The sequence below is a fragment of the Eufriesea mexicana genome, unplaced genomic scaffold (genome assembly GCF_001483705.2).
Source record: "Eufriesea mexicana isolate 0111107269 unplaced genomic scaffold, ASM148370v2 scaffold1312, whole genome shotgun sequence".
NCBI lineage: Eukaryota > Metazoa > Arthropoda > Insecta > Hymenoptera > Apidae > Eufriesea > Eufriesea mexicana.
Genome location: NW_016909446.1, coordinates 205586 through 231442, shown reverse-complemented (window position 1 = coordinate 231442; position 25857 = coordinate 205586). Strand labels below are relative to the sequence as shown.

The window sequence follows — 25857 nt, the reverse complement described above, 5'->3', positions numbered from 1 at the left end:
GCGCGACGAGTTTCATGGCGACGTTAAAGCGAAGTCTGGATTCGGCGGCCGATACCGAATGACACGGAAAAGGCAGAGCAGAGGTCGGGCCACGGAACGCGCGGGTGCACGTGCCGGCCACGCCGCGACGCGATTTCACGGCCGCCACACGACTCTGCTGCTGCCGTAGCCACCGCCACCGCCACCGCCGCCGACGCCACCCACCACCGTCGCCGCTTCGACGGACTTTTAATGAGCCCGCGGGAGAGCGGAACACGCGCCGCTGCGTCCCGTTGCCGCGAAACGATATTTGTTCCGTGGAATTGCGGGGAACGCGAGCCACGGTCTGCATAATGAGCGACCGAGACGTGCTCTAGCGGCACAGGGGAGATCCTCTCCCTGCCTCGAGATCCTTTCACCCGTGTGTACGAAGCTTTTCAGGGGAACTCGGAGACCGTATCTCGTGCTTAACTTTTTTCTCTTCTTTTTTCTCTTCTTTTTTTTTTACGCGAAGAAGCTTCAAAACGTGCTTACCTCGCTGTGCGAGCACTCCAAACGCACGGCTTAAGGTAAGCGAAGTAGTCTCCACTAGCCAATCGAGGTGCAGCGGCAGCTGCTGGCTCGCGGGTTTAAACGTAGCTGCGCGGTTTCTTTCCTGCGTGGTGAGAATTTCGAAAATTCTTCTTCTCTCGAGAAAGCGAATTCGACGACGAAGAATTCCACGATAAATTTTCCCGATTAGCTATCAAAGATAGGAGAAGAGCGCGTACGCGTAGCACGCGTGCTATACACGAAAGAGGGGGTTGATAGAAGCAGAGAGGGTTGATTCGATTGCTCTGGCCAAGTCGTAAGGACAATCGTATTAGCGCCATTAGAACAGTTCCGGAGGACTCGTTTGAATTTTAAGATTTAAATGGTCCTTCTCGGAAGGATTTGGGTCTGAGTAATCTCGTCTCGAGAGTCTAGACGCAGCCCGGGGCGCCGAACTGCTGCAAAGACGACGAGAGAGAGACGAATCGGCATGCGAGGCATGGCTTCGGGCCGAGAAATCTTTTGAAGCCATTCGTACACAAGAGAGAGAGAGTCTTCCACCGGAGTCCTTTCAGGCATACATTTCGCGACAGACTACAAAACCCACTTCGAATGCAATTACGCGGTTCCTTGGCGGACACCTAAAGTGCCAGCAACGTAATTACCGCGGTCGTTATAATGCGATTTACAGCGAAAATTAATTTCTTACTTTCGAGCGTTTCCGACTCTTCCCGATACGGATATCAGCGCTCTTCGTTGCGCTAGAACGCCGCACGAAAGTTACGAAATCGACGGATTCGACCATCGCCGTTCTACGAATATTTATTCGACGGTATCGCGGTTTCACTTGCTCGCGGGTTAACCGGAAATTCCCGAAATACGAACAGCGATTTAATCGTGGAATAAAACGTTCGGGGTCTAACGTGGAAATTGCGAGTACGCTGCGCGTTACTTTTCGTGCAAACCGAAATCGCAAAATCGATAGCATCCCCTGACGCGTTCGAGCGTCCACCGAACGAGTCGCAAAGTCGATGTATCCAAAACGAGTTTTCTTCCCCGTCGCGGAATCGCGAAATGATCTCGGACGATCATTCTCCATTCTATTCGCGCCAAAACGTTCCGCGAGCTTTATCTTAAAACATTTCTCGAACGTCCACGAGGATAATATAATTTACACGGAGGGAGATATCAAAGGAGTCACGTAGTCCGTATGATTTGTGGTATTCGATTTTACTCTATCCGAAAGGTTCGGTACGGACCGAGACTGTTGAACGGATATTCCATTCCCTACAGATGGAGCTCTAAATAGTCGATCGCGGGGGGAATTTTGATTTCGTGACGAGGTTCGACGTGAACGACGACGGAGGATAGCTGGAGATTCGCATCCGACGGAAAACCTCTTACACCGTCCCTTTTTCGCCGGACTGCCGAACCAGAGGCAGCGCGGAGTTCATTTCGAATGCTATAACACGGCTTCTATTCTGATCCGATAAGTACCGGCGCGGAGTCAATAATGGAATTGACTAACCGAAACGTTTATCGCCAAAAAGCGATCGACCGTTGCACTCGCGCGTCCTCGTTTCGCGATAGCTCTCTGGCGCGATAAAATGCGAAGAGACGTAAAAGGATGAAAGGTACAGCGGAAAGGGGGAAAAAATTCCTCCGCCCTTCCCGATCCAGCTCCAACTCGATGGAATTAAACTAATATCCGACTGTGATCTTATCAATTATTTCCATCGTTCGACATTAACGCTACCCTGCCTCTCCCGCGCGCGGCATGCAAAATCGATCGCGAGTTCATCGATGCGCGGCGCGCAGGTGAGCTCGATCTTTTGTCCGAGCGCTTTATTTCCCCGCAGTAACTGCGCGTCGAGCAATCCAAATAACGATATTAAATGCCGTACACTCGTATTGATTGTTTCGTTACAGTTCGCGTCCACGTCGATCCTGGCGACCCGAATAAAAAGCACGGGAAGAGACACAAGCGCGCACGGCGAGACGGAGGAACAGAGCAAACGCGATATTCTCGTGAAATTTCCGCGAGACCACCCCCCAAGCGTACGGCCGCGGTGGCCTCTTCTCGCGAAACACGCGAGAAACAACGTCGATCCGCGACCCAAAGATTTTCCAGCGTTACGCCGAAATCCCGAGAAGTGGAATAAACCGCGAGGGACGAAATATCTCGCGAAAACCAGGGCCAAGTTAAACGCGGCAACGTTTAACCCCGTGGTTGCACCCCCTCGCGCTTACCTCGCCCTGGAAACGCCAGCGCCATTCTGACCCACTAACGAGCCGTAGTTAGAAACAAAGCATTTATTCACCGGCCGAGATCAAAAAGACGATTTCCATTTACCGCGATAGCGCCCCCGTACCTTGGCAGCGGAGATTTTCGTTGCGACCCCGCGTTACCGAAACGAACCCGCCATTCTGCCGCTAGGTTTCGACGCCGTGGGCAGACGAAGGGACTTTTAAACAGTGCCGCGACATCATTTACGGTAAGCTGCGTATACCTGTATACGCGCGCACCTGTGTGCACGCGCGTATATAGACGTAACTGCATTTACGCTGAATCCTATTTACGGTGGGTAAAATCGCATTGGGGGGATCCCATGCTGGAAGTACCTCGGGAATAGCCTCTGCACGGCTACACCACCAGCCAGCCCCCGCCCCTCCCGTTCTGCCCTCCGCATACCAACCTCTTCGCCACTTTTCTCCGACGTGGGTACGCGCCGCACACGAATCCGCTCCGCCCGCGCATGCAAATGCATCGCTAGCATTTTTACGCGAGAACGCTGTACACCGTTCCGCTAAGCACTCTCGCGAGCTTCGGCATTTTTATCATCTCCTCCCTGCTCTTCCTTTCCGACCTCCTTTCCGTTTCTCTTCCGACAAACCACGTCCACGCGCGCTGTCTCGTTCCCGCGACCGAGCGTGCTACGCGCGCAGGCAAAGTCTCGGAGCTCCGCGACGACTTTACACCGGCGCACGCCGGTAATTTTACGCGCCCCCCTTTTTCGCCTTTTTTTAAAACGACCCAGAGGCCGCCCCCCGTTCTGGGACCACGCGGAATCGGGTCAGCGGCGAAATCGTTCTTGTCGCGAGAAACCGTGATGGAACCCGGACGATTCGAGCAGAGAGTAAAACGCGATACGGATCTGCCGATAGTTATTTCGCCCGACCAGTTTATTTTATAATCGTTATTCTCGCGGTGCGATATCGTTATCGAAGCACGCCGGGTCTTGCGGATTTCGACGTCCCTTCGCGATTTATTCAGCCGGCCGACTGTTTGCCCGAGAGCTCCCTGCTCGCTGCAGCTCGTTCCCGTGTACGCCGCGAGAGTAGCGCGCCGCGACGTGCTATTACTAAACATATCATTTATTCACCAAACAGTCGGAATGCACGTACGAGCTGGGCGGCGCGGCGACCCTAGCGTTGTGCACCGTGCACAATAAAGCCGTCGCGCGCGGACCGTGTTTGCAAACAGCGAATAGAATTCAATGTGGACACGCGTTCGCAAATATCCGCAAATTCTTTCGGGCCTCTCCTTCCACGGCGACCGCCGAAAAAAACGTTTTCCCTGTGTACCACTGTACACCGACGTTTGCAATCGGGCGCGGCTGTGACCGCCCCGTGATCCTCTTTCATCCAGCCCAATCCTTTTCATACACCACCGGGTGTTGTTCGTTTCCGTTGATCGCGGGTCCACGATTAACGTACGATCCACGCTTTTTAGACCCGTCGTTGACGTACGATTCGGTTGCACGAATTTCGCGAGTTGAGAAGGCACCATGTGGAAATAAAAAGACGTCTTGTACGAAGGTAAAGGGAATCGTTCGTTTGCTTTGCCACGTACGCATCGGCCAGGCTTCTCCCCCAACTCAGATCTACGAAACTGAACTAGACGTACACCGATGCGATTCTAGATTATTCGAAATTTGTACGAAATCCTTCGACTTTGCCGATCGAACGCGCAACCGTGGACAACGATCGATCGAACACCGTTGGAAGTAGTAAAATAAATTTGCGAGACCGTAAGCGCGTGCGATGTATCGCGAAAACGTACGCGAGCGAGTTATTCCGTCTTTCGATTATACCCACACAACGAAAATTCATCGGAATGAAAATGGCCTGCTTTATATTCCAATAGCGAAAGCCACTATCAGGGATCTTAGACGAAAGTTATTCCGCATATCCTGCGAAAAACAGCGGTCCGTTTCATGCATACCGCTGGCCTCGGTCCGCATATGGCCAGGCTAAACTCCAATCTAAATTCCGAAGCTCCTAGATCGGAATAGATTTTGCATGTAAGAACGCGAGGGTGGTTCAGTTCGCGTTCGGACGCCGTCTCGAACCTTTGGTTGGCGTCCAAAATGTCCGACGCCTCCCGTGTCCACCCCTCTTGCCATCCGCGAGAGCATCCCTCGATCCCTTACATCCCCCTGGTCGTTTGGGCGGATTAAAAAATTTCCGCGTGGAATTAGGAAACGACTATTTGCTCGGCAATCGTCCGAAAGGCTGGTTAATGGATTTTTCGTGCAAGTGTTACACCCCCCCGTGGAACGGAAAGAACGACGACGACGACGACGACGACGACGACGACGACGACGACGATGACGTCGAAATATGCATCGACCTGTACAGAGGAGGCTCGCCTTGCAGCAGCATTTTCATCCCATTCCGCCGACCTTTTTCAGCCACTTTAGCCGACTGCAGTGGCAAACCGCCGACAATGCGGAATAGGAATTTCATTCTGCGCGAAATGCCGCGGTCGTTTCTCGTTTTTTCCATCGCCCCCCTGAGTACTCACCCCTGTCCTGCGTTCACGGTCTCACACCGTGATTACATTCGACTCCTCGTGCGTGCGAGAAAAGCAAGGCGAACGAGAAGAACGAGGAAGAGAGAGAAAGAGACAAAAGAGGGCAGAGTGCAGGGGGTGAGAGGTCGAGGAGGCAAGAGTAAGGATAGGACTGGAACAGATACCGAAATTAACCGAGCCAGAGATATCTCATTACCATTTCGCTGCCGGCTCGTACCACGACGACCTGCTGCCGACGACTGACCGAAATAATCGCGCATTAGCCGAGTTTGCGACCAAACTACCCCCGCCTCGCGATACTTCTCTTCGAATCTAGCGAGGACCGACTGCAAGGCGGCCCGAATTGGCTCGCGATTTATCGCGCTGCATTATTTACCCGCGTGCCAACTGCAGCGACGTTTTCTCGAAACATTCTTTCTCGTGGTCCTCGTACGACTGCCGTGCAAAAGTCGGTAAATATTAATCAGAGTACTCGGCGGCATTCTCGAGCACCCCCGTTTATTTTCTTCAGCGTTCTCCCTACCGCCTCGTGTTAAACGTTTTACGCGCGATCTCGTGCAATTTTAATTAAGCGTTGAAACGATATGGCCCGGCGGAGAGCGAGTGGACGTTATCTGGCTTTTAACGATAACGAATCGAACGGTTGTCCGACAGCGGGGGTGAACGGTCGCGGTCGCGCGAGCCAGCGTTGTCGCGATCCCACGTTCGGAAAGTATTCCAGGTAGAAAAGACCTCGAATAGACAGGGATCCGCCTTGAAACGACGTGCCGAACGGAAGAGGGAGGTTAAACGAAGCGAATAAAAGAATTAGACGAGGAAAATTGAATTCAGCCGGCTGAAGGTATGGGCGGGTAGAAGTAGTCGAAGGCACAAAAGCCGGAGCCTGAAGCGGCAAATGCATCAAGAAGCGCACATCTTTAATCGAGTTCGATTTGTTTCGTCGAACGTTACTCTTATCGAATCTGTTCACCCGGCTAATCAGTCGCGAATACAAAGCTTACCGCGAAATCGAGCGCGATGGACTCGCGATCATCGGCGTTACGACCTACGAACCCCATTCGTTCCGCGTTATTACCATACGTCGCGAGAGAGAGGGGTTCGGTTCGTTTGCCTCACGACCGAGTACGTGCACCCCGTGACTTTAGAAGGGAAAAGTTAAACCACGCGAATAAAGAAATCGGACTGGTATGACGGGGTAGAGCGAGGTGAGCACGAGGAGAGGGCGAGAAGGGGTTGCGACGAAACGGGCATCTATAAGGACAAGAAATGGAGCGCTAGCTAGCGGTCCGGTGCTCGGTCGTCTGGCTGGTCTGGTTGCCCGCGGCTGTTCTGCTTCTGAGATTACGATCATAACGAAAAACCTTCTCGCTCCCATTGGCCGTCGCGGATCTCGTCCCCTTTCTCCACGAGGCAAGCTCGTCGTCCTTTCGATCCCTTCTTCTCGCTCCGTGTCCCTTCGCGAGCTCTTCCCTTTCCTTCTTCTTCCAGCCATCCCATCCAGCCGCGTGTATGAGAACGTCCGGCGACGGCTGCATCGCATAGAGCATTGCGCGGCACGGCATGCATTATGGAACGAGCAGCCAACGATTCTACCGGAAAAATTGCGGACACGCGAGACGGACGCGATCTGCAGCCTGACTACCTACCTACCTACCTACCTACGTAGATATGTACCTAAGCACCGACCCACCGCTGCTCTCGGTTACCCCGCGCTCTAGTCGCCGGAGAAGATTGCTTTCCTATATTGCATCCTCCGCCACACGAGCCACCCTCGTGCGGTGCGCGGATGCGAGACGCGCCGATGTGCCGCGCGAGTTACCGCTCCTCTCCATTTCGCGAGAAACCCTCGAGAAAACTCTCCGTCTCGTTAACGTCGATTACGACCGGTGCGCGACGGCGATCGGTCGGGATTGTTCCGGCTCGGCGGGATTGCTGAAAATTTGAACGTTCGTAATCGACGTTTAATAACAGGAAGCGCGGAATGTCATTTTTCATCGCGATCCCACCGCGCCGATTGAATGTTAACGAGTATCGATTACAAAGCAACCGACTTGAACCGCAATGCGTCGATTATGTAATGAACGTTAAACGATGGGCGGCACAAGAACGTGCATTAATCATAACCATCGGCACGGTTGTTCGGCCGTGATGAAACGGCCGAGCGAACAAATATCTTCTATCGCTCGCTATTGCTTTAAGGAGTCTTTAATTAACCTCGCCTAGCCGCGACTTGTTTTCCCTCCCGAGCCGGTTTCACCCTCGTTACCGCGAATTTAACCGTATCTCGGTGATCGGAAGCGGAATCTTTCTTCTACCGATTATCGATCGAACCGCCTCCAACTTACGTAATGGAAAAGGGTCTATTATTTCGAGCGCGGAACGGATCCTGTCTCGGAGCTCGCGCGATCCCAGGATTATAGTCGGTTTCCGCGGCGAGCGGATCGCAGCGGGGGAAAATTGCCGTCGTTAATTAGGAAGAGTAATCGGAGAAAAGGAGGAACGCCTGTCGGCGAGCGAGCTCGGTTGACAGTCGCGATGCGCGCAACTCGGCGAATTCGTCGGAAATTCCTCGCGAAGCGGCCCGAGGCCGACGATGGAAGCGACGTGGTCGAGGAGAGCCGTTGATAAAAGAAATATTCGACGACAAATGTGCAAATGAGCACGCGAGGGTGGGACCGGGCAAAGCGTCCGCGCGGTTGTCCGTGTAACGTTGCTGCTCGTCCCGCTCGCGTCACACGGAAAAGCCACGCGGGAAAAGAGAAAAAAGGAAACGAACGATGCTTTGACGTCTACCTCTGCCCCTCCCTTTCTCTCTCTCTCTCTCTCTCTCTCGCTTTCTAGGCTCCGATGTTACGAAGAACCGAGTAAAGTGACAACAGCCGCGTAATGCTGATGAAAGGGAGGATAACGGCGTAATCCCCTCGAGTCCGGTTCTCGAGGAGGGTTTGCGTCAACAGATGCGGCGGGATAACGATGTTTTAAATTTAACAGTACTCGAAAATAAACCGTGCTCCCTCTCTTTCTCTCTCGCGCCGAAAATTCTATACGCGTCCGCTTTATGCCCCCTCTAGCGAAATTAAACCGGTTCGCAACGTTTACCGACGCAACGTGCCCTCGTCCTATCTACCGAGCGCGATGTTCGCTCTGTTAATTTATCGAGCTCTAGCCGTCCACCGGAAAATGGAAGCCTCCTGCTGGCTTTCCGGCGCGCACCGTTTCGAGCACGAGCGTACGTGCATCGTCTGCATCTACGCGACACGGTCTTCCGTGCGTTAAGCAGAAATCGAGAAGCTACTTTTGGCCGTCATTTTCTTTAACCGTGTACCGAGCACGACGCGAAAGATTCGTTTCGTCCATTTCATCGAGCGTGCACGCGCGTTCCCGTCGCGTTTCTCCTTGGATGGTTACCATTGCGCTTCGGCGCCAGGGAAAAATTCGTTTCATCGATAACGGCATACACGGTGCCGAAATATATCGTCTCGACAGAGGCGATACATCCTGGCCCGGTGACTGGAAATCGTCCAAGGTAATCGCGCGGGGAAAAATAAAAGGACAGAGTGTCGTACAAAATGACGAGCACGGGTAATGACAGGCCGCCGGCTTCAGTTGGTAAGATCGATAACTATCCGATGCACCGATCGAAACGAGAAACCCATTACTTATCTTCGCAAAGGACTATCATTATGCGCGTTCCCCCTGCAAACGCGCGGCCCCGGTATTCCGGACGATCATCCGTGCAACATTCGCCGCAGCGGGATCGCGGTAGCCTAAGAGTAATTAGTCGAAATTATTCCGCGTCAACGTTCCAGGAACGAGCGTAATTTGGCTAGGACGTGGTCCGACGAAAATAATCGCTGCGCGTGATGGAATCTTTTCCTCGATTCGGGGTACCGAGCGTTGGACTAGAAACCGATTACGATCGCGGACCGTCGATAATTTCGGACAGCGAGAGATTGCGAGCTTCGGCTCGTAGAGGGAGAAACTCGAGCCACGAACGACGAGGATCGCGAAGAAAATAACGCGAGGCTCTTAAGAACGCTTACCTGGAGATGGAGCTGTCCGTTGTTGTCCACCCATCCAATGACCATGTCAGCCCCGATGCTACCGTCGTCCCTCGTGAAGCCGAGACCCACGTAGCCCAGGGTCTTCACTTGAATCTCGAACATGACGTCTCTCTCGCCCGGCGTCCAAAGAACCAAGAAGTTATTGTCCAGGATGGCGCTGTGTTTCCACTCGACGGAGAGTACGCCGGCGACGAAGAGGAGCAGACACGACGCGATTACGGCCTTCATCTTTTACGACCGATGCGATCTCAGAACATCTGTAATCAACGAGAAACGACGTTAGCGTTGCTCTAATTCTCGAATCAAACGTCGTTCGGCGTAGAAAAGAGAACAAGGTTTCCTCCGCGTTCTCGTAACCTGCCAATTTGCGACGTAACGGAACCCCATCGGACAGCTTCCGTTACGGCGCGCAAGCCCGGTAATTACGAGTGCTTCGAGTCCTTACGCGGAAAATATTTTATCTTCCGTCGTTAATATCGACGCTTTAACGCGTCCACGTTGCGAGCGTATCGATACCTCGCTCGTCGCGCGACGTCGAGCGCGAGGAGCGTCGTAACGCGGGATTCCAAGCCAGAGCAGGATCGTTAGACCGCCATTTAGGCGTTTTACGCGGCTATAGACGAGCCGGGTGTGTATTTCCCGTTGATATTTCAACGGAGATATCTCGCCATTAGCTCTCCTATCCGGCAAGGACGGGGCCGGCCACTTGGTCCTTTAAAACGACTCGACGCCATCTATGCGGGAAACGGCAGTTGGCCACCGGTGCCTCTCGATTCTTCCTATTTCGCATGCGACCCATTTTATCGCGCTTAAGCACGCCCCTGTGTGTACGTTCGCCCGGTATTTTCACTCGTTTCCCACGTAAAATCGTATTAGCCTCTTTACCGTACCGCCTCCTTTTCTCCGTCCGACCTCGCTGCCTCGCCACTTGCCCCCGATGAAGAGTTCGCGCGTCCCCGTTACGAGACGAGGACGAAACAATGGAGCTGCAAACGTCCGGGAAATTATGTGGACGGTTGAGAATTTCTGGTCACGGACGTTAAAGCGACTTCGCGAAAAGCCACCGCCGTTGTCTTCGTCGTCGTTGTCGTCGTTGGAGGAGAAGAAGTTGAAGAAGAAGAAGAAGAAGAAGAAGAAGAAGGAAGAAAAGAAGAAGGAAGAAAGGGAGGAAAGGGGTACGACAGGATTGATTTATTTCACGAATGGGCCCGTTACCGCGTCTCTGACTCCCGTGCTACTAGACGAGCGGGCGTTAAACCGAGAGATTAATCGCCGACTCGATTCGCCAACGATGATTGATGTCGACCTTAATTCGTGATCAAAGCGACTCGACTTATCAAGGATCGGTACCGATATCGCCGGTATTATTCTTCTTGCGCTTTAGGCTCCTTTGTGAATTCGCGGATCGATCCGCCGGCTATCAATTTCGCTTTATTGCCAGCGCGATGTATCGGCGCGTAGGAAGGGTATATAACGCGATTAACTTGCCGGGGTGGATGAATAGGAAAGCAGGCGGGGAAAGAAAAGAGGAGAAAAGCGTTATTCGTGGCAATCAAGCAAGACGCGGCAACGAATTTCGAGGGGTGCGAAAGAAGAAGCGCATTCGCGGAATAGGGCACGTCGGCGTCGACGACGCAGGAAGCGACGGTGGTGGTACGGAAAGTGGAAAAAATTGGTAACCGCGGTGTGTAATGGCGACGGCGGAGGGTGAAGAAACGAGCGCGGAGGAAATCGAACGGAATCTCGATCGTGGATTAAAAATTTAACGAACGGCGACGATCGAAGGAGAATCGTCGCGGGGAAACGGTGGCGGTGGCCGATAGAGAAAGGGTGGAAAAACAGATGGCCGAGCGGCGAAATCTCTTTTGTCCATGGCCGTGTGCAAACATCCGCCGGTAAATCAGCAGCAGGACACTGTCAAGAGAACTGTCAATTCGAAAGCAATCGAATCGATTAACAGTAACAATCGCGTGACGCTTGAACGGGCCGATGCAAATCCGGGGGAACGACGCAGTTACCAAGTGTCAGACGAGTGGTGCCGCGCCATTGAACTATTCATTTCGCGCGCGGTTGGGAAAAGCGGAGAATTAAGCGTTTCACAGAGATCACCGATCGGTCCAACAGGCGCGACTCCGCGCCTCGGTGTGTTTCCGTTTGTCTGGAAAACGCGTCACGCCAGGTCACACCACCGCCTCCACCTCTCTCGTTTCGAGATTCGACCACGTGTTCCGCGCAATTTCGAACACCGCGAAATGACCGCGGATCCGCGACCGATCGTTTTAATTAACGACGCGACACACAGGGGCGTATAATGCGTGGCCGTTCAAGCAACGTGGCCACGCGCGGTAATCGGAATCGATGCGCGCGTCCTCTTGCGTGCCCGGATAATACGCGACAGCGATTTTTCGCTGCCTCCGTTTGAAATCGAACCAACGTAATCCCGGTGGCAGGTATTATCTCGCCACTCGTTCGCACGAATTCGAAATGATCCGACCAGGATCGGTTACGGTAATTTAAAGGTTCGAACCACGCGGAGAAGGTTCGATTCGGCGATATCGATAATTCGAGCGAGCCGTTGGCGTTTTCGAATTTTTTTTTTTTTTTTTTTTTTTATATCTGCCGCACCGCGATAGGCGAATCTTTAATTGGTCGATATTAAACGATTAAAGCGCATACGTTTCGGTAATTCCTCTGATCCAGATCGGATCGATCGCATCGCGCCCAATTATGTAACAAGACTCGATTGCTCGCGGGAAATGCAGCAAAATTTTGATTCGTATAATCTTGGAACGAAATCTGGATTCGAGCGATTTACGCCTCGATCGAACGTTTTATCCTCGCGTGATCGAGGCACGCGTACGCGCGATATGCGCGCGATATACGCGCGCGGTACTAACATCGCGGAATATTTGCCGCGCCATCGGGAGCTCGATGATGTTCCTCGCTTTCCCGCTGCGATCTCGACGGGTACGACGCGAACAAGACGTCTGGAAAGGCGGATCTCCTCGATTTTGAAACGAGTTCGACTCGGTTCGTTGGAAAGTGGGTCAAGCGACCGAGTAATTTGCGAGGATTGTACACGGTCTTCTAAAACATAATCATTTCTGACGCGGCGCAGCGTCAGGGAACTTCGATCCCGAGGACCAGAAACCTCAAATAAGGTCATACAAATAGTCAAACTTCGACCCACGATCAAACTGTGTCGTGGGAATTGCGCCGAGTTTCGAGCGCTCGACCAGCTTGTCTCGCCATCGTTTCTTTCTAATTGCTCCTTTAATAGCCGAGCATATTTCGAGCGGAAAGTTTGCGAGCAGCGTGGATCCATTAACCGGATTGACGAACATAGTTTACCTAGTCGTCTTAGCCCGGTTCCGCGTCCGAAACCCTCGCGAGAAATTCTCGTCGTCGCGCGAGCTTCGCAAACGCTTGGCTACCGTTCTAATCGAGCGCTGCTGACCCGTTGCTCGAAAGCGAGATCATCCGTAAGGGATGAGAGTCGATTCCCGATATTCGGACAAGCCGTTCTCCCGCAAAGGTGGCACACGGTGGAAAATGGACGCGCGTTAAGTCGAATCGTTATCCGGTTCCTCGAACCGGCTCGACGCCTGATACACCGAATTTGCGACGCGCTCGACTATACCGTGCGCTTCGTTTATGACGCGTCGATGGCGTCGCGGTGGTGGCCGTCGCGGCGGTGGCGGCGCGGCAGTGTCCCTGTGATCGGCTCGCGCTCACCCCGCGGCGATCCTCGCTTATGCATGCAGCATGCGCGACGTGATTTCGTCGATTTTACGGTGCTAGTAGAGCAACCGCCAATCTGAAAACGATCGATTCAATTAACAGTAACAGCGGTGTAATGTGCACCGGATGCGAGGTGATGCATCGGCAGGAGCAGCTGTCGCGCGACGACTCGAATCGCTCGACCGTACGGAGAAGCGTCAACTCGAATTGAGAGGATAGCCGTGGTCCGCGAAACGAAAATGGGGGAACGGTACGGGGGGTAGAACGCTGGTGCAGAGACGATGAAGAGGGTAAACGGGATAGAGAGAGAGAGAGAGAGAGAGAGAGAGAGAGAGAGAGAGAGAGAGAGAGAGAGAGAGAGAGGGAGAGAGAGAGGTGGCAGAGAGATCGGTGCACGAGTAAGAGGCGGTGGCTACGGTGGAGACAGGAGCGGAAGGGGTGGTTCGGGGGGATGCAGCCAGGTCGGAGGTGAGCCTAGCTAACGCACGACTACCACGGACGGGTTTGATTTGCGGCGTGTCGTTCAGTCGATTGCTCTCAAATTGCGTCCAGCGCCAGTGGCATCAACCTGAAACGTACCCCCAATACATTGACGCCCCTGATCGTAGCAGAGGGGCCTGCTACCGGCCTTTCCATCCGTGTATGCACGCTCGCGCATCCGCCTATTCTCTCCCTTTTCGCCCTCGACAAACCAGCCATCCTGTGGCCTTTCTCTCTCCTCCAAACTCTACACCTCTTCCTACCCCTTTGCCCTTCCAGCGCCCATTCGCCGCCCAGCCTGCTGCACGCTGTTGGTCGGCCACCGCTTCGCCATTCGACTCCTCTTAAAGTTAAATAAATCGCCAAGTGGCCGTGCTAAAGCGGCGAAATCGAAATAGCCACCGAGCGCGAGAGAGCGCGAGATCGTCGAGCGATCGTGGATTAAACGGGGGGCGACACACGGCGTCGCGCGAGAGCTTTCGACGGAGGGTTGCGCGACGGGACCGGAAACCAAAGCGTCCCGCGATATAACCCCCCTAGTCGAACCAAATCGGACGGTGGAAGAAAGAATAATCGCGGAATACGTTCACCGCGAAGCCAATAACGACCGAGGTTTTCGCGACGCTCGCGGAAAGAAGCGGTCGATTCGAGGTTTCATGGTCGATTATCAAAGCACCGCGGGGATAGACGAAACGGGACCAAGGGTGGCGAGCGAAAAAGGGAGAGAAACGTTGTATCGGTACGGTCGGGGTCGCATGAAAAATCTGACGTGATACGCTAAAGAGCAAGCTGAAATGTAATTTCTGCGGATGACACCGGAGATAAACGTGACGTGGAATATTATAAAGCTGCGCCTGTTCACTTTTAATCCCGAACGAATTCCGGCGTTATCGGTAGGAGTAGTTAAAAACAGCGCGCAGAGTCGAGCGTACATCGGTCGATGACGAAACCGGGAGCCCTGTCGAGAACTTTCCGAGCTTGAAAACTTTTTAAACGAAGCGACTGCCTCGACGAACCAATACGGTGTCGTCGCAGAGGAGACAACCGGCCATTCATCCATCAACCTGTTTCCACGAGAAAATGAACGCCGGGACAGCGGGGGAAAAAAGGGGGGGAAACGGGTATACCCGGTGATGGCGTAGGTTCGAGGTGCGCTAATTAACGCCCGTAATATCGCGTTAGACGTCGCGAGAAGGGAGAAGGCGCCTAAAACGCGTCCCAGAGTAGCTCCTCTATCGGGAAATCAGGCATCGGGTCGAAACGTTTCAACGTTCAAACGTCCGCTGACGCGAGGGATCCTAACCGCGCGTATGAGAACGGGTTAATGGACCCGAGGACTACTATGCGATATTTTGGTCTGACGCATCGGAAATGCGTTCCCGATAGGCTCAGCTACGCCGGTCGGAATTATCCTGGATATCGGCGACATTACTCCCGTCGACTGACGCGTACTAAGCGGATCGTCGCGGAAGTTAACGAATCTCGTTTACGCGGTTTCGTGTCGAGCAACGATACCAAGGTTTTCGTCGCTATTTTTTTTCACTGTTCAGAGCTATTTTTTTTTCTTTATTTTTTATCGCGGAACGGAAATCTGCACGCGTAGGCGGGACATTTCATCGCGGAACCTAGGTCGCACGGTTTGTAATCCAGCCAGGTATCGCGGTGGCGAGCCCGGCCGGCGTTAACGGTGAAACCTTGTATCAGGCTTCATTAAAAAGTAAGAGTTATTTGCGTAGCCGCGCACCGGCGCCGGGCCCGACGCTCGGCGTCGCGTTTATTCATTCAGCGACGGCTAATCGCGGAAGGACACGTGACCGTGTCGAAAAACACGCGAGACCGATGCAAAGCGACGCGAACGATAGCTCTCGGCGTGCCGCGCGGTGGAACGGGATCGAGCGGGAGGCGAAGGCGTTATCGTTCTCGTTTGTATTCCCCCGCGGTTATCGACGATTTTAATTCGATGCTTGGGACGCTCTGGCCCAGCCATGTTTAATCGCGGACCGTCGTAAGCACCGAGGGGGACGGGCCGGGGCGGGATCGCATGTAGAGCGCAACGACGGTGAATTATTACCGATGCGATCTGCTAATATCGGTAATTAAATACAAACAGAGAGAGAGAGAGAGAGAGAGAGAGAGAGAGAGAGAGAGAGAGCGCGATAAACTTAATTCAACGTCGCGTCGAATGAAACTCGCATGTAAACGAGATAGCCACGCGTTAATCGCCCGTCTAATCCTTTAAACGTTCAAATAAATATCTCGCCGCGATCGGATTCGAAAAGACGGGGCTCGGAGAGCTGGTCAATTAACGATACATCGTTCGACAGTGATAGGAACCGGATAAAATATGTTACGGTTCGCGATGCTGTCGAAGAGGTACTCGAGAGCGGGAAAGCCGATAAGAGGATTCCCGGGCTGGTGAGTCTAGCGGCAGAAGCGTTGCTCTAAGCCCCGCGACCCACTTTCCCTCGTAGTTTCCCATTTTAAAAATGACCGAACCGTATAACTTCTTCGCGAAATCGCGGTATTCATAATGTACCGAGTGTAAAGTTCGCTCGCCGGTGAGCGTCTGCAAACGGACCAGGAATCGCGACACGGCTGCCTTTCCGACGCGAAAACGGAGACGGAGAGCGGAGCGCTTCGACGCGCGAAAAGATAAACTTTCTAGCTCGAAAGTGGCTCGTGGAAAGAGCGGAAGAAGAAGAAGAAGAAGAAAGAGCAAGAGAGAAAGAGGTGGACGGGATTTCCACGGGCCGGATAAGAAGATGCATGGGACAACGTGGTCCGACTGAAGAAGGAGCGTGAGAGAGAGAGAGAGAGAGAGAGAGAGAGGGGTAAGAGCGGCGGAAGAAGCGACTTTCCAAGTTGGTGGAAAGGGAAGAACGCAATTGCATCGATGCAACTCTCGTTTCCATAGATCATTCGCTTCCTTTGTTCGAGGGTTGGCTCGTTCGTCTTTGCTGGCGATCCATATCCACCGAGCGACGATGCGCGGAGGAAAGGAAGGAAAACGCTTTACGCGGACGACGAGAAACGGACGACACGCGTCGAGCAGAGCGGAGCGAAAAGCGATTAATTTCAAAGGCGAGACCATACGCAAACGTCGCGAGTCGCGAGTTGCGGACAGTAATGGCGGTACGTTTTTGTTTTCGCGAATCCGCGCGCGGCCAAGTTGCTAGCCCGCAGCGGAGTTGAACCCGCCGCAGCCGCATCTTGCCGAGTTGCATTAATTTCAACGCCAAGTTCGCAGTCGTCTTGCAAACGCGAAATTAATTTCCCTCTGTACGGGGAACCGCGCGTATGTCAACCACGCGAGACAGGACGCGAGAGGACGAAGGGAAAAGGACGAAAGAGCGTGGCAAAGGTAAAAACACGTCGGTGTCCCTGCGCAGACGAGTCCTTTGTCCCGCGAAACGGAAGATCGTCCGGTGGATGCGTTTCTTCTCCCGCGAGCGACCGCGCTGTCCTTCCCTCTCTAGCTCGTCTAATTGCGGGACTTGCCCAATTAACTTTAAAAAAATGACGAGGTCGTCGATCCTGGTGGCGCTAATTAACGCTTGCCTGTCAAAAGTGCCCCTCCGCCGACCGACCCCGGCTCCGGCCACGGCCCAGGAAGCTTCCCGACTTTCCCACGAGCGCGCGAGCCGGTTTGCACGCCAGAGCTGCTAGCTCTGTTCGCATCGCACCGCGCCGCGCCGCGTAGTTTCGCGTCCGCTCCGAGAGATTTAATTACATTTCTATGGACCCGGGGCAAATGAGGGAATAATAGGCGGAGGATTCCGGCTGCCACCGAGAACGAGAGTCTTCGAGCCGCGGGAACTCGACCGCGGTATACTCTAACCTCGACTCCGCTCGACTCTTCTTCTCTTCTGCCTGGCAGAAGTGCCGGCGTATGCATAATAGGTGATTTAGCTCGCGGAGCACCGTAAGGGTAATCCAACTCTTAACCACGTAGGATCCGCGCGACGGAGAAGGACGAAGAGACGCGCGAGAGGAGGAAGACGGTCGTGGAGGAGATAAAAGAGGGAGGAGCGAAGGGAGGAATGGAGGCAGGAAGCTAAAGTGGATCGGAGCAAGCGGAAAAGAGAGGTCGACGTCCGGATCCGCGGATGCGCGTCGTTGTACCGAATGCTCGCGCGCTACCGACAGATTTCACGCGCGGCTCGCGTGTTTCGGGCTGAACCAGACCGCCAGCGAGCGTGCGGAAACCGCGCGGAATCGCTGCACGGAGCAAGAGACTCGATAGATCAAAAATGTACGAACCGTGTAAAGCGAGCGTACGAGATAGTACACATCGAGTTCGGGATACGTAATACATCGATGGTCGGCGGTGGGCGGAAAGAGACAGGGTGGCGGGGTCAGGGTAATATATAACCGTGGTAACGCAACCGTAAATATATTACGAGATAAGTCTTCGACCGCGTTATCCCTTTAAAGCGAGGTTACGCGGCATATCCGTGACGGCGGAACCGTTGATGGCGTCCGCGAAGCTGCGCACGGCGCGATTCGCCGCGAGTATTTCTCACGTTCGCGCCGAGAGACGGTTCGCCGACTGGAATTTATCTCGACGATATCGTCAACCGAAACTCGACCAACGAGGAAACTCGATCGTCGTTCCGACGCCCATTTTTTCCTGTCCTCCGATTGCATCGAATTTCTATCGACTTCTGGCCGGCACGGAACCTCGACAGGGGTAGCTACGACTCGAGGGAGGGATCTATATTCGAGACGAATCGCGCGGAATCACGGCAAGCCGCGGAAACTTCAACGGCATGATGGATGACGGACCAACTTGGACTATCGCGCGATATCGAGCAAACGGTACACTACAGGTGTTGCGCGTCGAATGATTTCTCGAGAAAATACAACGACGATCCTTCCTGTTCCCGAACAGCGTCCTCCGCCTCGAACTCCCGATACTTTAAAACTTTCTCGGTCGATGGTAATCTCCTGGATGTTCCATATCTCGAAAAATACAACCCCTTTTTGCCGGCCTTAACGCGCGGAACGTGATACAGCACCTGTTAATGCGATCGGTCGAAGAATATAAGGACAGTCGTAAAATCGGCCGAGACTGAAACGCCAACGACCATCCGAACGACCGCGTTAGCAATGGTATGGACGTACGGTGGACTAGCACCACTCCAAGCCGACCGAGCGTAATAATCCTATTATAAATAACTCCGTACAACGCGATCGAGCAACGTTTCCTGCCCACAGCTACCGTGCAATCATCCACGCCGTTTTCTTATCGTTACCCTTATCGCATCCGCGAAAGTAACCACGGGTAATAACGCTCGTGACGCGCCGTTTCCACGATAGTCGACGCTTCCACGATTCCGGGAACCTTTTTACCCATGCAACGATAAACGCAACGTCCCCGTTGGTTTCTCCCGGATCCTTGTCCACGACGAAATAATCGCGACGAACCACGCCCTTGCTCCGCTCGCGTCTTTCTACGCGTTCAACGGCTTTTCGGAGAAATGGCGTCTACCTGCGGGACTCGCGATTGGCCAAGGGGCTCACGCTTCCGCGCAAAGTCTCGCGAACGTTTCAGCTGCGCGCCTTTTGTCCGCGCCACGCGATGGCCGCTCGGACGCGCCGCGCGCACCTGCGTCCAGCGGAAATGTACCGCGAGACCACTTGCACGCACCGAGAGCGTTGACAGCGCCGATACTGGATGGCCGGCAAGAGGAAGTCGAGGGTAATACCGTGACAGGGAACACACCGCGTTGGTTGCTCCGCGTTCCTCGCGCCACGCGATTTATGCCGCGATTTATACCCCTTTCCCACGAGTATTTTTAGACGCTGGAAAATGCGCCACGCGATGCATTCGATGCGTTTTTAATCGCGTTCTTTTCCCATTTTTCTCTTTCTTTATCGGAGAACAGGAAGATTCTCGAGGTATTTTATAGACTATATCTACTCGGGAGTTTTACGGCCAAGTCAATTCGTAATTGGCAATCGACGCCTTCGAAATGAACTCTCTCGAAATCGATACAGCATCGTTCGAGACTGTTGGACCTTCGTCGTGGGCCATACGTCTCGCGGGATATAAAATTTTGGCACGATTGGGGAACACGGAAGGACGTTGGTTAGAGACGGAGGAATAGTCCGTATGCCGCGGTCGCGTGGATTCGAAAGAAGCGCGGTTAAGTATTCCAGGAATGTCGGAAACATTAACCGTATAATTTATAGAATCACGGGGCGGAGGTCTTATTAGTCGTATCGGTCGATGCGAGCGCAATTGGATGGTGGCTCGGGGGAAAGTTCCCGAGTCGTATATTCCGGGCAGGGCGCCGATAAAATGCATTTAAAAACGGATTCTCGATACCTCATTGCCGCGGATTCCAATCTCGTCGATCGTTTTTCTTCTGGCAACGTCTCCCGTGAGGCAAATTAAATTAACGGGCAGCGGGGAACGTCTTCGACGCGAATAATTGCGAGCTTAATTGTGGCGATTCGTTTCGAGGTGCCTCGCTCTACGCCGTTCAATGGGGTCCCCAGTCATCGACTCCCAATCACGCGACTCCGAGATCGTTAAACGGCTGGCCGGAATCGTTGTGCCGCGAACAAAGGTGAACTTTCGTCGATGGTGTCCCTAAAAATACCAGACTCGTTCCATCGTGCCGACGTAGACCGACACGGACCGTGAAAACAGGCGCGTCTATCCGAGATGTCGCGCGGATAATCCCTTTGCCGTGGATTCCGAGCGATCGATCGCGCGAAACCGTCCGTCTCTTCCGCGATCGTTGTCTCGCGAGATCGACGTACCGATACACGCGTTGCGTCGTGCTTGGGTCCGATTATCTTTCTTCTCGGTCCCGATCGCGCCGCGAGTCCCACGATTAAAGTATCCAGGCTCGTGTTCTGCCGTAACGAACGTCATTAAGCCTAGTGGTTTATCGCGGAGTGGCTGCGTGAAACAGGGGTGGAACGAGAGAGCGATTCACACCGATCTACCGACGCGAAAAAGACTCGCGGGTAGCCTCCCGCGGTAATTAAACTATCGCGATCACGACCGATAAACTCGGGCGTAAAATATCGCGCTACGATTCGTTCGAATTTCCATCGTTCATGAAGCCGAGTATTTCGGTAAAAGAAGGAAAGATGGAACTCGGGCCCCAACGTGATCCGAATCTTCGGTCCGTCCGAGTGCCAAACTATTTCCAGCACGAGAAATAATCCGAGAATAGTCGACGAATCCTTTCCCTCTAAATCCAATATTCCAAGTAACTCTGCAACATTCCGCACCGTCAAAAACGACCGAGGTATTTCGGCTTTCCAACACCAGCCAGGCTCACCCCGCGTGTACCCCTCGCGAGCATACATATATATATGTATATGTATATATATATATACATATGTACGTTTCACGGCAATCCGCACTAGCTCGAGGGCATGGCCACCCTCTTACCAGGAGCCTTGTTATCACGTGCTTTGAGGCGAGTTGCAAATCGATAAATAACTGCGGCAGCGGTCCGCGGAAGACGATGGTGTGCGGGCAGCGGCGGCCGCTGAATCGAACGAAACGAACAAGAGAAAATCGCGAAACGCGAGTGTCCGTACCGCAAACGAATCGCACGTAATGAGGGATAAACCACAGACCACCTCTCGCTCTCTGCGGATAGACGAGAGCGAACCAACGGACGAACCAACGGCCGAGCCAACGTACGAACGAAAGAGCGAGCGAAACGGACGAACGCATCGATACTACGACTTAAGCCCCCTCCCCGCGTTACTTACGACAATGAAATTCGAAATCCATTTCGCAGGCGAGATTCTAGGCAACCGTTCCGACGGGGCCGGCTCTGAAATTGCTCCGACTCGCCTCGATCGACCGAGGATGATATCTCGCGCTGTTACGTTCGAGTCAAAGGATGCGGTAAACGCCGGGGCGCGTGAGCGATCGTTCGCGTCCATTTCAAATTTTTCGATAATGCCACTTTTTCATCCCCCGGGGGTATATATTACGTACCGACAATCGAGAGTCGACGAGAGTTCGACGTCCAAGTTTATTATCCATCCCGCTTCTATACCGAAGCTTCGCGAGAGCGTTTTCCTCGAGTAATCGTTGTCCTCGAAACGCCTTTACGGCTTACGGTCCTTCGTTTTCTTAATTGCCAGTTGCCAAGATACCTCGACGTAATCCCGTTGCTCTTCGAGTTTGTCGAGAGTGTCTGAATCGCGAGGAAAAGGACGAAGAGGACGAAAAGGGTGTCGATCCGCGACGTCGGGGGAGTAACGGACGATGTATCCTAGGAAACGAAAGCGTCAGTTTCTCGCGACGACGAAGACGACGACGATAACGACGATCACGCGTTACGTTAATTATACCAGGCACTCTCGACGGAAGCGTTTTAAACGGTAACCGTGGCGTTAGTCGTTGAGCCTGCTCGCGAATCTCTGCCGCATCAATGCCAGCATAATACGGCTCTTATCGCTTGGAACATCTCCTAATAAGCTGGCTCGTGAAACCTTAATTGAACCGAGGATGCGCGCGATCCCGACGTGTACGCGCGCGGTGCGTGTCGTATCCTCTTGTACGTGCGTCGAAGGGGGGCAGGATCTCTGAACACTTGGCTGAGCACATCGCGAAGCCTAACGCGCTGGACGTGCCCGGGTTAATATATTCGAAAAGTTACCGGCGCAACTTGCCGGCGAAATTACGCGCGAGATCCCAGCCACGCGATTCGCGAGAACAAAGGTCAAGGGAAGGCGTTGTTATTGGCGAGCAATAACGAACGGCGATTAATCGTTCGCGCGACGCGCACGATCGTCGGAGTATAACCGAGTTCATCGATCGACGACAAACCACGTGGGGCTTAACGATCGAATTATCGTCTCTCTGCGATTACTTCGTCGTGGCCGACGATCTCGCGACTCGAATCGCGATATCGCGAGCGAAGAAAGGATCGAGGCGATAGGGAGACGAACGAGAGCGTAGCACGCGATAAGCAGCTCGCGAGTTTTCGCGGATTCGCCGGAGCGGGGAAAAATTCGTTCGAAGCTAGAGGAACGGAGGGAGAGAAACGGTCGAAGCCAAGCGACGATTCGGTGTTTATCGCAGCGCGGAAAACGGCTTTCGCAATTATTTCAATTAATGCTGGAACCTAAACGGGAGACCCCTGGGTGCCTGCTTGGGTGGCGTAGCCGGTTTTTAGACAAATAGACGCGGCTGGCTCGTACTCGGGCAAAGAGGAAGACAAACCGCTCGTTCGTCGCTGGACCGCCGAAGGCGACATTACCTTAATTGCTACGTACGGAACGCGACGCGTCCTTCCTTCTGCCTCTCGCCCTCTTCCTCATTTCCCGTTTCGCCGTCCCTTTGGACGCGCTCTCGATGCTTCGCGATGTCCACTAATACGAATTCGGACGACGACAGCGACCACGGCACCCTCTCGCGCGCTCGAGCTTCTACGCGGTGTTAGCAAACAGTACTCCGCGTAATTGCGTAAATCACTAGAAGCGTGACAAACGACTGGACGTCCCTCGCGGTCGAGCTGGCGCGGTAAAATACGCTCGCGGGGAAAAAGTCTTGGCTCCGCTGACGAGCGGATCGTCGGTGCCTAAAGCGCCGGCCAGCGTCCGCGTTCGCGCCGCGAAACGTCGTCGAACCAGGGATTATCGATTCGTTGTTTTCGTCGGCGCGTGGCCGAAACTCGGCCGAAACGCGACACTTTGGCCCAAGTCGACGCGCGGCGCCCTCCCCGCGGGAAAGCCGATAACGCGGACCAGGGATTATGCGAAGGTTTAGCGAAACAGCGCGCGGCATAATAATATAAATCTCCGCGAACGTGACAAGCGAGATCGCACCTGCGACCCTCGCCGCGCCAGGTATGTGTACCAGAGTCGAATGGAACGCGTTCGAGACGCGTATTACGCGCTTACCGTGTAGCACTGATCGATGGAGTAACCCGTGCCCCGACGCTCCAATTGTCCGCGACGTGGAACGCGTCGATGGAAAATTACCGAGCGACGCGACGAGTCCTCGTTCCAATCGCTCCCGAAGATCGATGCGACGAAATTTATTCGCCAACGATGGAACTTGGACGCGGACCAGTCTCGCGTACCATGGCACGCGAGCAGCAACGGCACTCTCCGATATTTGAAGTTTCCTCGTAAGCACCATTTTCCAGGCTCATCCCTTTTAATCCGGATTTTCCGTGTCTCTACGGTTTTCGAAAGTAGCATTCGCTCCAGCCTGTTTACCCTGCATCAGCTGGCATTGTTTCGAGTTTGCGAATTTTTCCCGTCTATCCAGTCTAATCAGCCTTGCTCCAATATTCGATCGAAGCAAAATTCCAACTCGCGTCTTCCTCCCCCGCTGGTGTCTTAATCGGTACCCCGTATATACCTGTACCGTGTTTTCCGTGCGAACAGACAGTCCGAACGAGAGACACGCGCGATGAACCGACCCAATAGAGGGTTCTCGCGAGAAATCGCGAGTGACGCGCGGAAATTCGTAAATCACGGTGGCCGTGACGAACGATCATCCTCGCGATTCTCGCGTTCTCGCTGCGAAGCGACGCGGATGAAATACGCTCGCACGAGCGATTTTCTTCGCGTCGTTCGTCCAACGAACCCGAAATACTCGTCGTCTACGACTCCCTCGTTTCCCTGGCGCGGCGTTCGCCGTGGCATGGCGGAGCAAAGGAAAAAATAAGGAAGCGTGAGACGCGAGAAAAGCGTGGAGGGTGGATCGATGGAAAATTTTCAACCGAATTCGACCAATTTGTCTCCTGTCCGCCACGATCGAAGCCATGTTCCGAAAATCAATCGCAACGTGTTACTGGAACGATCCAATCCATCCTGGAGGATTCTTTATCCCGGGAGCCATCAGCTGCCGCGAAGGCATGCACAGCGGTACAACGCTACGGAAATCCAATATCCGACACCGGGCAAAAACGCCTTAGGATGTCACGCGTCGCGAAAATTTACCGATTGATCGATGTCCCCGGACACCGTACGGTTTACCGGAGAACCACGATACCCGATTTTATGCGCCGGTTACCAAGCGCGAACCTTCCACTTTTTCCCCAGGATCCACTTTTCATCCATCAGGAGACACGTTGCCGTGGAGAGAGGGAGAGAGAGAGCGACCGGAAGAGAGGCGAGAGGAGAAACGAAAATCCTGGAAACGTAACGGAAGCGTATCGAGGCCGAAGATCGCGTGCAGCGTTGCGTACGCTCCGGCGTGTGTACGCGTTTCGTGGCGTGTGGAGCGGTTGTAACGTTGCGGTTCCAGGCTCCGGCAATTATCGGCAAGGGTCTCCGTATTGCGGTAGAAACGGCGCGAGTTTCCATCGCGCTCCGCTCGTTTGTTTCTTAATTGTACCGGGAAGTTGCGGAGCTGCCGCGGTGAAATTTCGTCTGGCGGGGGGAGCATGGGAAAAGGAACTCGCAGCCCCGTGGAAACGCGTTATTTCGTATAGCTCGAGTCGATCCGCGACGAGTCGCTTCGCGTATGGGAACACGCGGCTGCCAGGCACGCTGGAATAATGGAAAATTCGCACGCCAACTAGTCCTTTACCCTCGAGGTCCTCGATACGTCGCCGATCGGTTAAGTTTAACCGTTTTCCCGATTCCCTGGCCAGGCCTTTTGCTCTCGTTACGCAGGAGTCGAGTCGAGTCTCCGTGGCTGAGGATAATTAATCATAGATAGCTCCTGCTTCATTTTTCACCGACTCGTCCGATTATTTCGTTAACGGAAATCTGCCGGTTGCTCCGTTAAGCACGCTGACGAATCGTCGTCTATAAATCGACGATATCGATTCCGCTGTGCGTTCTCGCGTGCCCGAGAGAACCATCCTAATAGGATATTCGGAAAGGGATAAAGGAGAAGCAAAGAGAGACAGAGAGAAAGATGGAGCGAAAGGAAGAATATAGAAAAAACCAAACTGTTACGCGAGGATCAAGTACTGCAAAGTTCCCACGCAATTATCACTATGCCCTCGGTACGGAAAATTGCTGAAAATTCGCGTTATCAACTACGGCATCGTGTTTCTCATTAACACCGACGAGTATGATCAGTGAAAAGCAGCGAGCAAGGAAGCCGTGTAATTATAAAATTCATTAAATATGGAGATTGTATTTATACGCGAGCTTCCAAGAATAATTTGCCGCTCATTAACGGAAGCTCCCGATGAAAAATTCATCGAGCCGAACGATAGAGGATGAGCGAGAGGGTGGTGGTAGTAGTCGGACAAGGTTGGGACGGGAGGCGAGAGAACTCGGGCAAAGATGAAT

At 53.5% G+C, this 25857-nt stretch overlaps 1 protein-coding gene across 1 annotated transcript in view; it reads right to left on the bottom strand.

Moving 5' to 3' along the window:
- Positions 1–25857, bottom strand: part of olf413 (DBH like monooxygenase olf413) — a 160329-nt gene that overhangs the window by 75377 nt on the left and 59095 nt on the right. Inside the window, exon 2 of the mRNA XM_017900668.1 lies at positions 9370–9647. Within this exon, the coding sequence (XP_017756157.1) occupies positions 9370–9618 (249 nt within the window). The 5' untranslated portion in view covers positions 9619–9647. The remainder of the gene's footprint in view (positions 1–9369; positions 9648–25857) is intronic.